This window comes from Adiantum capillus-veneris, chromosome 15 (genome assembly GCF_014529385.1).
Source record: "Adiantum capillus-veneris isolate H3 chromosome 15, ASM1452938v2, whole genome shotgun sequence".
In the NCBI taxonomy this organism is placed as follows: Eukaryota; Viridiplantae; Streptophyta; class Polypodiopsida; order Polypodiales; family Pteridaceae; genus Adiantum; species Adiantum capillus-veneris.
The window spans coordinates 154,534,313-154,550,518 of NC_140945.1; the positions used below are offsets into that span (position 1 = coordinate 154,534,313).

At 41.2% G+C, this 16,206-nt stretch overlaps 1 protein-coding gene across 1 annotated transcript in view; it reads left to right on the plus strand.

Annotated features, from left to right (window-relative positions):
• The first annotated feature begins 1,844 nt into the window (after window positions 1-1,844).
• Window positions 1,845-16,206, plus strand: part of LOC147441709 (uncharacterized) — a 93,421-nt gene continuing 79,059 nt past the window's right edge. The window contains exon 1 of the mRNA XM_086483471.1: window positions 1,845-2,947. Within this exon, the coding sequence (XP_086339597.1) occupies window positions 1,845-2,947 (1,103 nt within the window). The remainder of the gene's footprint in view (window positions 2,948-16,206) is intronic.

Below are 16,206 nucleotides of genomic sequence, written 5' to 3' on the forward strand. Positions count from 1 at the left end.
ATCCAACCCTGCCACGTCATAGGTAGGACTCCCGCGCCACGTCAATGACACCCGGCGCTATTGCTAAGGGAGGGAGGGTAATAAATAGGATTGCTTCATGCAAAAAGGAGGGCATTCAAGGGGTAACGAAGAAGGCATAGATTAGGGAAGGAAACGAGCAAGAAGGGAGGAGCGAAAGGAAGGAAAAGTTCTTTCTCTCTCCGTCATGAACTTGAACGGGAAGGCAAAGTTCTTTCTCTCTCCCTCTCGAGCTTGAACAAAGAGAAGCAAGCGAAGGCGAGGGAGCTAAAGGAGAGCTTATCGAGCTTGAATAAAGCAAAGGAGAGACTATTTCTCTCTCTCTCTCTCTCTCTCTCTCTCTCTCTCTCTCTCTCTCTCTCTCTCTCTCTCTCTCTCTCTCTCTCTCTCTCTCTCTCGCTTGAACGAAGAATAAGGGCTATCAAAGCAAAGAGGCATAACGAGGAGAAGATAAAGGAAATTCTAAGCTTGAAGGAGCCAAGAAGGAATCTCCAAGCCAAGGAATCAAGGCGTGCTTTCTCTCTCTCGATCTCCAATCAAAGCAAGAAGAAGAAGGTCGAACCGGAAAAGAGAAATTACCAAGGGCATACAAAGCCTGACGACAATCAAAGTAAGTTGATTAGAGGAGACCACGAAATTTGTGAGAAAAAATTAAGCCAATGCAAAGCACACAGAGCAGGAAGCTACAGGACAGTCGGCAATAATTGAAGCACGATGATCGACATAGTGAACTTAAATGATGTTTGCAGAATCTGGAATGTAGATGAAGCAGATAAAGTGACAGGCAAAAGTTTCCATCCCCGTCATCAATCTGAAGGTTGATTAATCAATCTGTTAAGCCCGGTGTCATTAACGGCCCAATTAATTCTGTAAAGCGGGAGCTTAAACTCCTATTTAGCAAATGATCCAAGTGACGGCGCTGTTAACAACCCGCCTTGGCTAAAGATTAAGTTGTACTCAGATGTATTAATCAATTAATTGATGATTACGGTGATTTCCAAATTCAATTGCATCTATTGTTCTTGTTCTCTCTCTTTCACACCTCCCACAGCCAGAGGCCTGGCGCCTTCCCGGCTCATGTAGCGAACACATATCCCCTGACATCTTTGGTGAACCCGACGCGAAACGAGCCGGGGTGGCAGGTGAAGATGGAGATGACAGAACAATTAAAGTAGTTTATTGACAATTTCAGTGCCAATGGATTTGATAAGAATCTAGCAGTTGCAAATTTGCCTAAAATGATGGAATTAGTTCAGGGATGTCTGCAGGAAGCGAAAGCCGTGCAGTTAAAAAAGCAGACTGATGGTTCTGTAGAGCTAGCACTTGATGCTGTTCAGGAGTAGTATTATATTTTTCAAGGATATGATCCAGAAGGTTTTATTGCATGTTATGAAGCTGAGATGAAGAGCTGAAATTTTCCAGAAGATCGGATGATTGCAGCTTTTGAAGAGGCTGTAAACTCAGATTTTAAAAAGCAGGTTCAAGAACGGGCAGAAGAATATCCCACACGGTGGGAGTATTTTGTAGAGGAATTCATTTATGAAAGCTCAAGGATTCTAGATCGGGAAATAAAAGAGATTACTGAACGAAGTAAGGTTGTCTTCAGTAAAGGTGAAGGGGATCAGATGCAGATCCTCAACTATAATGAATTCTGGGAGCATATTTCTGCAAGAAATAAAGCCAAAGAAAATGCTAAGCTAGAATCTGTTATTGATGCATGTCTTTTGGAAGACGAGAAATTATTGCATGCAGATGATGATTTCATAGTAGATACTGTTTATGCTCGATTGGGATTGTCTTCTTTATTCCAAAGCAGATATGACTCTATGGATGCTAAGCAAGCAGTCATATCCTCTCAAAGTGACATAAATGAGGAAGCAGGTTTCTCAGAGCCAGTACATGGTTTGCATACAAGCATAGTTGCTAGCAGTGATCAAGAAACATGTTTGTCAGAGTCAATATGTGATGTGGATGCCCATTTGGAGTGCTCTTTGGGTGTAGAACATGAAGAGAATGCTTATGCAACATTTCATGCAAAAGAAATTATTTTGGATGATGCTATACAAGAGGGTTTCATGTCTATGGATGCATTTCAGGACACTGATGATGATGTAGATGTATTTGATGCTCAACCATATGTATTTGATGTGAACCAAGACAAAGATTATGATTATGGAGATGCATATTTAGAGGGGGTGATGGATGATGATCATTCTATGACTGTTACAGGTTACAGGGTTTGCTATGATGATGCTATGGAAAAAGAAATTGATGTTATATTTGTAATGCATGCTGAGACTTGTGCTATTGAAGTGGAAAGATATTTGAATGGGAGTGTGAAGCTTCCAGAACAATTTGTGCCTATGTATGAAACAAGCGATGAGGTTTCCTGTGATAATACTCAAAAACTAGGTGGTTCTTCCAAGGAGGAAGATATGGAGCTTATGGATCTGCTTGATGATGCGCTAGAGGAATTTCCAGTTCCTTGTGACAAGAGCAGTGAAGAACATCCTGCAACATATGATGAAGAGCTTATGTCTCTTTTGGATGAGGCTCTAGAGGAGTTTGTGCCTACTAGAGAAGACAACCATGCAGCGTTTGTGGTATCAAATGAAGTGATGGAGTTCAATGACTCACAAATGCAGATTGATATTTTGGAAACCATAGTGACTGAATTCATTTTGCCTCTGGGTTCTGCTATGCTGGGAATTTGGGACTTTCTCTTGCTATGCTATGAGAAAGTTTGTGGAGATGCAATATACTTGAAATATAATTTTCTACCACCTTATGACCCAGGAGGCTATCATGCTAGTTATGATTCTTGGCAGTTACTATCTATTCCTTATAACCCAGAAGATTATCATGCTAGATTTGATTGCTGTCAGTTACTATATATGCCATATGATCCAGGCAGTGTTCATGAATATTTGTGGGCTAATTTATGTTTATGCTTTATTGAGTGGAAATTCTTGTACTTTCCCTATGATTGTGGAGGATGGTGCAAATTTTTTTAAAGGAATGCTCACAGTTGGGCAAATGATTAGTTTCCCGTTTGATCCCGGGGCCTACTAAAGTGCAAAGTTCCAGATTTGAAGAGTACTAGCTATCTGATGTAGCAGGTTGCATGGTACAAGATTTTGTTTTCTAGATTATGCCGAGCCAGAATAGTTTTTGTTATGCGGTCAATAAGCTTACATGGCTGGCTTCCAGTTGACTTCTTTGGATAATTGATGAAGTATCTTCACATCTATTGAGTTGGTTCTGCTAACAGAACCTAACGGCCATTCCGTGTGCAGATAGAGTAAGGCATACTTGAGCTTGACAGGGTTCCTTAAGAGAAAACTTAATGATCAAGCCATGTGCATCATTAACTGGAGCGCTTGAGTCTGGCGGGGTTCCCTACGCAAGTTATCCATGATTGAATGCTTTGAAGATACGACAGATACAGTTGAGAGATTTTCGATGGACAGCTGCCTAATGATTAAGCTAGAACATTGATGAAAGGGTATAAGCCTTATTTCAAATTTTTTTCATATGTTTATCAGCTATGTGAGTCTGATGATGGGAAAGAGCTTAAGGTACCTGTAGCAGATGCCAATTGAAGTGCTATTGGCACAGACCGGAGGCTGTGCAGGTTTAGAGGGGGTGGATGTCGTGCAGCTCCGCTTCCATGATAAGAAAAAGAGGAGAGAAATGCAAGCTAAGCTTCTTTGAAGACCACTTGATTAATGGTTAGTGATAAGGGCTTGTTAACAGGCCAAGTCTAATAATTAATGTATGCCAGATGCGGCTTTAAAGGGCCAATCGATGCCTTAATGATGCCAGAAAGGAGTATGCCTGAAGTGAGCACATATGTGAGTTTATGATCTAGAACTGCAGTGCTTGAAGTGCTCTACTGGCCTGTCTTTACGGCTCGTCGATTGGAGCTACGATGAAGAAGTTATGGCACTTTGAAGTTTAAGACGATTGTAGATCCGTACCGGATTGGGCAACTGCACGTTGTCGTGTTGTGACACGTACATAGTGGGAACGCATGCTACAAGATCTATCTTGTATTTTTTTAGATACATAATTATATTTCCTATAGTGTACATATGCATATTTAAGTATAATAATAAGCCTTCTATCTCATCCTATTATTTTTCTCAAGGGTAACATATCCTTACTTTACCATTAGAAAATACTATGGGAAAAGCATCAATAGCTCCGCCTCTTTAACTTGGGGCAAAAAGCATTGATTCTTTATTTTTACTATTTCATTATCATCTCACACCCTAGCTAGATCCTATATTTAGGGTAAACTCCAATATATATATATTCTATGTATTTTTTATATTTTTCTTATATTTCTTTTTGAATAGCTACTAGGAGAGAATCAAATCCTAGTGGGACACTAGGTGGCATGATTTCAAAGATACACTTATTTTAATGCATTATTGCAAGCATGATTACAAAACTTTGTCAAGGAGCAATGTCATGCTTTCATATGGCATGAGGTGTCCTTTGGAATTAAATGAAAGTCTAGACTAAGGAGACCACATGAAGACTTTTGCTGCCATAAATGGACCCTATTTTGATGAATTTTTTACACAAGGTTCCAATCGGAATTGGAAAACGATTTTAAAATGAAAATCGTAGCTAATGAGTTGAAGTTTTTTGCCCATATTTTTACTTTTTTATTTGGAGCCACGGTTGAGGAGATATGATCAAAATACTGGACCCCAGTCTGCCCACATCATGCAGGGACAGCTCATTTCCAACTTTTCCAATTCCTGTTCACACTGGCTCCTCTCTTCTTGTGTAAACCCTTGTGGGTTCCCTTCACCTATAAAAGGGGACCTCTTCTTCCTTGAAAGGAACTCAAGCATTCAAGCCATTGATGAGAGGAATTCTCGAGGGAGTGAGTAGTAATGCCTAATTGTACTTAGCCATTAACATAAGCCCAAGCCTACACTTTCTCCTAGAGGGAGACTAGCCATTCTTGCAACAAGCTAACCTTGGAAGATCAACTCTAATCAAAGAAGGTCTTGCACTTGGTGTATCAATCAAAGTGGAATTATCCACTCTTCTTCTCTCTCCCATCAATAATGGTGCCGAAGGGTTTCAAGTAAGATGTGTTCTACATTGATGTTTTCTTGATTTCTTGTTGTTTTCATTTTCACCTCTAATCCAACATATATATATATATATATATATATATATATATATATGTATATGTATCTAATCTCATCTCCTTAACCAAACCTATCTCTCTCATTCTTAGTAATTCATCCTCTCTAGGTTCTCTTGCTACAGGTATATCTCTCCCCGCAGTATCCTTATTGCCTATGGGCAAGAATAGTGTTTGGGAGGGAAACTTCTCATCTCTTTGGGAGGGAAACTTCTCATCTCTTCACTTCTCTCATATCTACATTTCTCACATACTATCCTAGATGAATAACCCACATGATGATCATTTCTATTGCTTTCACTCTGTACGATCTATTAGAATTAACGTATGGATTAGCCGTAAAATACACTTTCAACAACGTATAGTGTTTCTCTTCGGCCCTGAAAGGCTCAATGAAATACTTTTATCACCGGATCCGATCATACTACCTCTCATAGACTATAATTTTTCTTTTGATGTAAGCATAGTTATCTTGCTATGAACCAAGAGGATTTGTACACACAATTAATCCCAATCACTAGACAAAATATATATATTATGGTAATCACAAAACTACAATTCCAAAGAACAATTCGTAGCCTATTTGGTCAGCCAAGATTGAATGCCATTAACTCATCCATTAACCCTTTCATATTACCCATGATACGATATGACCATAGCCTTGATGTTTTCATCTTCGTATTGTTTTGACATTCTCTTTTGCGTTCTTTCTTTGTGTGTGTGAGTGCAAGAGAGAAAGAGTGAGTCTTCTTTGATTGCACTTCTTTCCAAACCCTATTCTTCATGGAATCTATGGTTTAACTCCTTCATATAGTTTTTGTTGAGTTCTCTCACAAACTCTCACAGCCATAAGCCCGGTGCTTTCCTGGAAAGACCGCAAATTTCTCGACATATTTTTGGTGAACCCGACGCGAATCTGCTAGGGTGAGAGTTTGTGGGTAACCATGGGTGATCATGTTGAGCAACAGGGTATGCATTTTGACCCAGCAACAATGCAAATGTTTCAAGCATTAGCAATGTTCATGCAACAACAACATGCTACTGAAAGAAGGGAGATTTCAGCAACGAAGGCCATACAAGCGGTCGTCAATAGAATGGATCAGTTCAATGGCAAAGATGTAACCAAGTACTTATGCGAGTATGTGAAGGAGATGGAGCTGCATCGGGTGTTAGAAGGTGACATGATTCAAAGCTTTGAGCTAGTTGTTGCTCGAGAAATTAGGGAGCATGTTAGGGCAATTAAAGATGGGCATGGGAGAAATTGGGAAGAACTCAAAGTAGCTTTAAAGGAGGAATGTTTCATGGAGGACTCGGAGAGAGTGACCAAAAGGAAATTCTTAGAATGGGTAGTCAAGCCAAAGCAAGGACTATCAATAACAGAGCTACTTAGGGAATTTGAGCGGCGCTATGCACAACTCACTAGGACAGAAAGGACCACACTAGATGCAGAGAAGACAGATCTTTTCTTACAAGCTGCAGGTAAAGAGTTTCAAGAAAATTTGGAGCTTCTTCTTGAAGATAAAGATGTTGAGCAAGGACTAAAGACCGACTGGAATGAGGTTGAAGGTGCTGTCTCACTTCTTGCCAAACGACAAAGAAGACGGGACAAGATGGTAGTAAACACTACAAGTCCTTCCACCTCAACTTCTGACAAAATGGTAAAGCCTACTTTTATCGCTCCTAAGTTTGATGAGTCCATGCTAGATGAGCTTGTGAAGGGAATGCGTGACTTGAAGGTGAAGTTTGCAAAGCTTGAAGAAAAAGGCCAACCATCAGGGCCACTTCCTAGGCAAAGACAACAGCCCAAAGAAGGGTTTGTTAATAGATGTATTTGGTGTGATAGTACAGACCATGTAAGAAGGGATTGTGATGATTTTAGTGATGCTTTTTCAAAAGATGTTGTCTTTTTTAAGGATGGTAAAATACACTTAAGAGAGACAGGTCTACCCTTGAGAACTAACTTTGGGAAGGGGGGAATGCAAACCTTAGTTGAAGATATGGCAACCAAGCATGCCACCTCTTCAGTTGAGGCAGCTACTTATGGAGTAAAAATTGAACATTTTTGTGATGAAGAGGTGAGTGACCATCATGGTCAAATTTGGCCAAATGTCATGCAATTAGCTAAAAAGGGAAATCTTACAAAAGAGATTCTACATGAAGCAGGTGATTGCATACGTCTAGAAACAGGATGGAATGATCCAATGGATTCATTGTCAGTGCATGCCTACATTACAAAATGCCAACAAAATGAGGCAATTGTAGAAGAGAAGCGGAGACGTGAGAATGCTGATGAAGGACCATAAAAAAGAGCTTTTAGAAGTGGGGGAAGAAGCGACTAAATTCCTTCTCAAACACCCTCAACACAAGGAGCATCTCCACCTGAAGTACTCATGGAGGAGTCTACAACAGGAAAGAAGAAAGAGCCAACTAAAGGTAAGACAAAAGGCCCAACTTATAAACTACAATCTGATATTGAGGTTGCTACAGATTTAAAGAAAGTCTTGGAGGAAAGGATCTTGAATAGCAAGATTGAGTTCACTCTGGGAGAAGTTCTTAGCATTGCAAAGCGTGAATTCCACGAGGAGATCATTGACATTATCAAGAGGAAGAGGCAAACCCTTGCTGAAGTTTCTCGTCCACAGGTTGAAGGGGAAACCTCGAAGACACAAGGGATGCAACTACAAAATAAGGAGAATGATGGAGCTATGGTAGGATGCTACCAATCTAGTGGGAGAGTGAAGCAAGTGCATTTCTCAAATGATGATGAAGAAGTTGAAGATATTCCTAGGAGTTACTATTCACGAAGTCATTGGGCAAGGGCTACTACAGAAACTTTGGTCAAGGTAGGTGATCTTGAAGAGCCATTTGTTGCCTTGATTGACCATGGTTCAGAAATAAACATAATGTCAAAGAGTCTCTACAACAAGTGCAAATGGCCGATGGACATAGATCATGGCTGGATGGTAAAAGTGGCAAACAATTCATCCGATGAATTGTATGCAGCATGTCCAGGTGTGAAGGTAACAATAGGTGATTTAAAGATTGACCAAAACTTCTTTGTACAGGATACATCTTCATATCATCTCATCCTTGGACAACCCTACATTGTGGGTGTTCGAATGGAAACAAAAGGTAATGGACGATGGTTCAGCATATGCTAGAATACGTAGCAAAGATGGTAAACGAGCTGTCCAATTTCTCACAGTCTGTGTAAACCATGAAAAAAATCGTGACAACCTCAGAGAACATCCTCTACCAAAGGTAAGCAAAGAGTTTCATGATCATAGAGAAATGATGGGTTTTGGCCAAGTACCATTGTAAAGCGGGATTGCAGTGGTACAGAAAGAAAAAGGGTCTCGCTTGATCCAAAAATAGGTGAAACTTTCTCGATGAGCTCCTTGGTAACAAGGAATGGATCAGTATGTTTTACAAAACTTGAAGATTTGAAGAGATATGAGAGGCAATATGTGCATAATGTACAAATAGGCATGAAAAAGAGTGGGTTGCTAAAGCCTACTGAAAATGTTTTGGGTTTCTGTGAACAAGTTTCTTTTGTAGATACTATGGGTGAGCTTGATGCTATAATGGGGTCTAATTTGCATCTTGAAAATGAAGTTGTGGAAGTTTGCTCTATGGAAATGTATCAAGTAATAGAAGCCTTTAAAGAAAGCCAAACAGTTGGCCCAGAAGTCCATGTTGAAACTAAATACAAGAGGGTAGCAAAGAAGGTGAAACCAGTAGCTTCACCCTTACCACCCAACAACAGGGAAAAGATTGAGCAGGCTTCTTTACAACCAAGTTTGAAGAATCCTAAAAAGATCGGGCATACCTTCACAAAGGAGTCCTTTCAAGAGTTGCAGATTGGTTGCGAGGAGTTTCTAACACAGGAGGAGACAAAGTGCTTCAAAGAAATGCTTTCAAAGCATGGTAAGGCTTTTGCATTTGAGCCACATGAGATAGGATGTGTTGATCCTTATATTGTAGCTCCTATGGTAATTTTCACAATACCTCATGTGCCTTGGAATCTGCGGCCTATTCCGGTTCCAAAGGCTCATTTTCCAAAGTTAGTAGAGCTGTTGAATGAGAAAATCAAAATGGGAATCTTGGAGCCTTCTTGTGCTCCATACTCAAACAGGTGGTTCACAGTTCCAAAGAAGAATGGTTCTCTACGCTTCATCCAAGATATGCAACCAGTGAACAAGGTGACAATTAGAAATGTAGGAACAGGTCCAATTGTGGATGAATTTGCAGAGGCGTTTGCAGGGAGGGCAATCTACTCAATGGGGGATCTCTACTCAGGGTATGATCAATTTCAGCTTGCAATCGAAAGCAGAGACTTGACAACCATGAGGACACCTTTGGGTTTGGTAAGGATGTGTACCTTGCCACAGGGAGCAACCAACTCAGTTGCACATATGATGAATGGGATGAATAAGGTCTTACGTGACTTTATTCCTCAAATCACAATGCCTTTCATTGATGATTTGCCTATCAAAGGATGTGAAGAAAGTGACAAAGATGAAGCTTTGGATCTCAAGGGATGTCGCAGGTTTGTGCTAAATCACATAATTGATTGTGATAAAATTTTGTCTAGGTTGGAAGAAGTGAATCTTACATTGTCAGGGAAAAAGTCTATGTTTGGTGTCAAAGAAGTGCTCATTGTGGGGCACATGTGCGGGCCATATAGTAGGAAACCTTGTCCATCAAAGGTAGATGCCATCCAAAGAATGAAAGAAACATGCACTAGCATCACTGAGGTTAAAAGGTTTCTGGGAGCATGTGTCTTCTATGTTATTTGGATTCCACATTATGCACATGTAGCTGATCCTCTTTATCAGCTGCTTAGAAAGAATCAAAAGTTTAAATGGACAGTAGCACATGTAAAATCCATGAAAAAGCTAAAGGAGTTACTCCAGTCAACAACGACTTTGAGAAAGGTAGACTATGAGTGTCAAAAGCCAGTGATGCCGATTGAGGATACAATTCCCACATGGAATGTACTACCTTGGCAAGAGGGGCTTAGTAGGGAAGATCTCCTTGCACTGAGTATAAGGCAGCTAGAGAGAAGACTTGGAGACATTGAAGCTGCAAAAGAACGACTCAAAAATGCAAGGTTGAAAAACAAGGACTATTTTGATAAGCGACATCGACTCGGGAGCAAAGCAATTGACAAAGGTGACTGGGTTTTAGTGTATGATAGTAGCCTTGATAACTAGCACACAGTCATGCGTAAGTTCTCAATAAGATGGTTTGGACCATATGTTGTAAAGCATGTGCATGAAAATTCTACTTACAGCTTGTCTGAACTAGATGGTACAGAAGTAAAGATTCCCATTGCAGGAAAAAGGATTAAAATGTTTAAGAGAAGAGGAGACAATGATCTAGAGGATATGGATGAGGAAGAAGAGAAAAACACAGGTGAAGATCAAAGTGAACATGAAGCTATGGAATCATCCAGTGAAGAAGAAGACAAGGAAGATGTACAAGAGGTCTAATCTTACAAAGAGACAATGTGGTACATACCGGAGGATGTGCAGCTTTAGAGGGGGTGGATGTCGTGCTGTGACACGTACATAGTGGGAACGCATGCTACAAGATCTATCTTGTATTTTTTTAGATACATAATTATATTTCCTATAGTGTACATATGCATATTTAAGTATAATAATAAGCCTTCTATCTCATCCTATTATTTTTCTCAAGGGTAACATATCCTTACTTTACCATCAGAAAATACTATGGGAAAAGAATCAATAGCTCTGCCTCTTTAACTTGGGGCAAAAAGCATTAATTTTTTATTTTTACTATTTCATTATCATCTCACACCCTAGCTAGATCCTATATCTAGGGTAAACTCCAATATATATATATTCTATGTATTTTTTATACTTTTCTTATATTTCTTTTTCAATAGCTACTAGGAGAGAATCAAATCCTAGTGGGACACTAGGTGGCATGATTTCAAAGATACACTTATTTTAATGCATTATTGCAAGAATGATTACAAAACTTTGTCAAGGAGCAATGTCATGCTTTCATATGGCATGAGGTATCCTTTGGAATTAAATGAAAGTTTAGGCTAAGGAGACCACATGAAGACTTTTGCTGCCATAAATGGACCCTATTTTGATGAATTTTTTACACAAGGTTTCAATCCGATATGGAAAACGATTTTAAAATGAAAATCGTAGCTAATGAGCTGAAGTTTTTGACCATATTTTTACTTTTTTATTTGGAGCCACGGTTGAGGAGATATGATCAAAATACTGGACCCCAGTCTGCCCACATCATGCAGGGACAGCTCATTTCCAACTTTTCCAATTCCTGTTCACACTGGCTCCTCTCTTCTTGTGTAAACCCTTGTGGGTTCCCTTCACCTATAAAAGGGGACCTCTTCTTCCTTGAAAGGAACTCAAGCATTCAAGCCATTGATGAGAGTAATTCTCGAGGGAGTGAGTAGTAATGCCTAATTGTACTTAGCCATTAACATAAGCCCAAGCCTACACTTTCTCCTAGAGGGAGACTAGCCATTCTTGCAACAAGCTAACCTTGGAAGATCAACTCTAATCAAAGAAGGTATTGCACTTGGTGTATCAATCAAAGTGGAATTATCCACTCTTCTTCTCTCTCCCATCAATAATGGTGCCGAAGGGTTTCAAGTAAGATGTGTTTTACATTGATGTTTTCTTGATTTCTTGTTGTTTTCATTTTCACCTCTAATCCAACATATATATATATATATATATATGTATCTAATCTCATCTCCTTAACCAAACCTATCTCTCTCATTCTTAGTAATTCATCCTCTCTAGGTTCTCTTGCTACAGGTATATCTCTCCCCGCAGTATCCTTATTGCCTATGGGCAAGAATAGGGCTTGGGAGGGAAACTTCTCATCTCTTCACTTCTCTCATATCTACATTTCTCACATACTATCCTAGATGAATAACCCATAGGATGATCATTTCTATCGCTTTCACTCTGTACGATCTATTAGAATTAACGTATGGATTAGCCGTAAAATACACTTTCAACAATGTATAGTGTTTCTCTTCGGCCCTGAAAGGCTCAATGAAATACTTCTATCACCGGATCCCATCATACTACCTCTCATAGACTATAATTTTTCTTTTGATGTAAGCGTAGTTATCTTGCTATGAACCAAGAGGATTTGTACACACAATTAATCCCAATCACTAGACAAAATATATATATTATGGTAATCACAAAACTACAATTCCAAAGAACAATTCGTAGCCTATTTGGTCAGCCAAGATTGAATGCCATTAACTCATCCATTAACCCTTTCATATTACCCATGATACGATATGACCATAGCCTTGATGTTTTCATCTTCGTATTGTTTTGACATTCTCTTTTGCGTTCTTTCTTTGTGTGTGTGAGTGCAACAGAGAAAGAGTGAGTCTTCTTTGATTGCACTTCTTTCCAAACCCTATTCTTCATGGCATCTATGGTTTAACTCCTTCATATAGTTTTTGTTGAGTTCTCTCACAAACTCTCACAGCCATAAGCCCGGTGCTTTCCTGGCAAGACCGCAAATTTCTCGACAACGTGGTGTGACATATTTGAAATGAATGCACGGGCCTGAAGTGTTGAATTTCTGGAGCCCGTCGGTCTTTTCAGATTGGTGATTCGATTTACAGTTGCCAAGTTATTGATCATTAAAGATTTATGGGGGGCCGGTTCTGCACCAACCCTATCCACTCGGTTGGAGTGCCATCTCGGAGTTTTGGCTCTCGACTAGATCTTGGAATGCAATGGTCGCGAGATATAGCCAACAAGGCTGGACCAGGAAGCTAGCTATTTGGAGCAGATGCAAAGAGAGGAAAAATCTCCAAATGTATCCACTTATGGCATTTAGAAGTGGATATGAGCATTGGAATTCTCGATGATATTGTTAGTCAAGAGCTGGTGGAAGATTGGAGTTATCGTGCGAGGCATTTCCTTGGCCAAGATGTATGCCATGTGTGGTGACCAACAAGGGCCAAGAGCCGCCAAAAATTAGATAAAAAAACCCGCCCAATGAGGCACAAAGGCCGCCCAGTAAGGGGTTTAATAAGAGTGTGTGAAAAGAAAAGGAAAAAAAGAGCATGGCGGGCAAGAAGCAAGCAAGGAGGGCGCAAGCAGGAAGAAGAGCTCGCGGCGTCCATTCGGATGCTCAGGCGGGCATGGCCATGAAGCGAAAAGTCCTCACCATCGCGGGGAGACCCCATTCGGTCCCAGCCATGCAGAGTTTGGAGCACCTCAACATCCAGCCCTGCCACGTCATAGGTAGGACTACCGCGCCACATCAATGACACCCGGCGCTATTGCTAAGGGAGGGAGGGTAATAAATAGGATTGCTTCATGCAAAAAGGAGGGCATTCGAGGGGTAACGAAGAAGCCATAGATTAGGGAAGGAAACGAGCAAGAAGGGAGGAGCGAAAGGAAGGAAAAGTTCTTTCTCTCTCCGTCACGAACTTGAACAGGAAGGCAAAGTTCTTTTTCTCTCCCTCTAGAGCTTGAACGAAGAGAAGCAAGTGAAGGTGAGGGAGCTCAAGGAGAGCTTATCGAGCTTGAACGAAGCAAAGGAGAGACTATTTCTCTCTCTCTCTCTCTCTCTCTCTCTCTCTCTCTCTCTCTCTCTCTCTCTCTCTCTCTCTCGCTTGAACGAAGAATAAGGGCTATCAAAGCAAAGAGGCATAACGAGGAGAAGATAAAGGCAATTCGAAGCTTCAAGGAGCCAAGAAGGAATCTCCAAGCCAAGGAATCAAGGCGTGCTATCTCTCTCTAGATCTCCAATCAAAGCAAGAAGAAGAAGGTCGAACTGGAAAAAAGAAATTACCAAGGGCGTACAAAGCCTGATGACAATCAAATTAAGTTGATTAGAGGAGACCACGAAATTTGTGAGCAAAAGTATCCATCACCGTCATCAGTCTGAAGGTTGATTAATCAATCTGTTAAGCCCGGTGTCGTTAACGGCCCGGTTAATTCTGTAAAGCGGGAGCTTAAACTCCTATTTAGCAGATGATCCAAGTAACGGCGTTGTTAACTGCCCGCCTTGGCTAAATATTAAGTTGTACTTAGATGTATTAATCAATTAATTGATGATTACGGTGATTTCCAAATTCAGTTGCATCTATTGTTCTTGTTCTCTCTCTTTCACACCTCCCACAGCCAGAGGCCCGGCGCCTGCCGGGCTCACATAGCAAACACATATCCCCTAGTAGCGGGTCCTCGTTCACGTGCTCCAGAACAAGGGTCCTTTTGTTGAACCGGTGTCTGTATGCGATTAACTCAAGGACGGAGAGTGAACGTAAAGGTGTAGATTAGTCAAGGCTTGTGTCTTGGCCTCGAGGAACAAGATCCTAGGGCTGATCTAGGGAAATCCCTTCGGGGATGAGAGAGAAGGGAGGAGCAATGGTTGATCTGGCTCCATGGCACAGAAAACGCAGCCTTAGAGGTGAAAACGCTGGTAGTTTGCAAAAACACAGACAAGGTGGTAAACACTGTGCATGAAGGTGCTGAGACTGAGAGAGAGAGAGAGAGAGAGAGAAGAAAACGACACCAGAAAAGCCCCACTCTTGATGGGGAGAGTAGTGGTCTACTATTGATTGCACAATTTCTACAATGTTGTGGACTTGCGGATGATGTCGCCGATGATGAGGATGATGACAAGACAGACTGGAATCTGAAAAAACGCTCTCACCTCTGCCGGCATCAAGCTCAAACCCTACACAATCTCAGTGAAGCCTACAACCTCTACGAGATCGCCAACGATCTAACTCTGGCTCATGATCCTGCATCAACTGTAGACGAAGCCGAGCTTGATCAAATTGGCCTTACTCTGGAAGCAAAGCCCACGTTTTCATAAGTGCAGAGTCGACATGGATGTGAACATGGCAAGAAAGCCCGTCCGCCGTGCATCTATGGAACATATTGTCAAACATCGTTTTGCCTATAGCACCACCTTTTTCCCTGATCGACAACTTTGTGAAGGTTACCTTTATGGCAGGATGGCTCACGATAAATTTCCTAGTGTTCATGCTGCTAGAACTGAACATAGCATACATGTCTACTCAAGCGGATGTCGAAGCAAACCTGTGTTGAGGAGTCAGCAGAAGACCGCAATGAACAACATCGGATGGTGTTCTGCGAGGAGGTAGCATCATCCTCTATGGAAAACACAAGCCAAGGTACTGCTATGCATCCAAAACTGCAACTCCGAGGGGTTGAAAATGTTATTGTTATGTTGATTTCAGCGGTTCCGTTCGCCCCTAATAGATGTCCGAGCGAAGGAGAGGCTTGATGGGGTGTGGATCTCTCATAACACAGCCATGGGAGGGCTGAAAACAGAGAAAAAACAGCAAGGTTTTATGGCTTGAAACAGTGTCATGTGAAGAGGATACGGGCCGGCAATGCATTGCACTACAAGAGGCTATTCATATTAGCGACGCTCACACAACGACGCTCAAAAAAAAAATTCCCGGCGTCGCTATGAGCTTCGCTATGAGCGTCGCAAATTTACAAAGAAATTTGCGACGCTCATAGCGACGCCGGCTGGGCTAAAAAAATAACCGAGCGCGCCCAAAAACTCAGATCTCAGATCTGAGTTTTTCGGCGCCCTCAAGCAAGGAGCAGGTAACGCTCTTCCTCTCTCTCTCTCTCTCTCTCTCTCTCTCTCTCTTTTTCTTCTCCACACACACACACACACACACACACACACACACGAAGAGAGGAAGGAGAGCCAGGTATGCTCCTTCCCTCTCCTCATTCTCATGTTCCCTTCCCCTCTTTCTCTCTCCCTCTCTCTCTCTCTCACACACACACATAGTGTTTTTGAGAGAGAGAGAGAGAGTACAAACATAAACAAAAACGCACACACACATACATAAACAAAGAATGCACACACACATTGAGAGAGGAAAAGAGAGAGAGAGCATGCATAAACAAAAAACGCACGCATTGAGAGAGGAAAAGAGAGAGAGAACATGCATAAACAAAAAACGCACACATTGA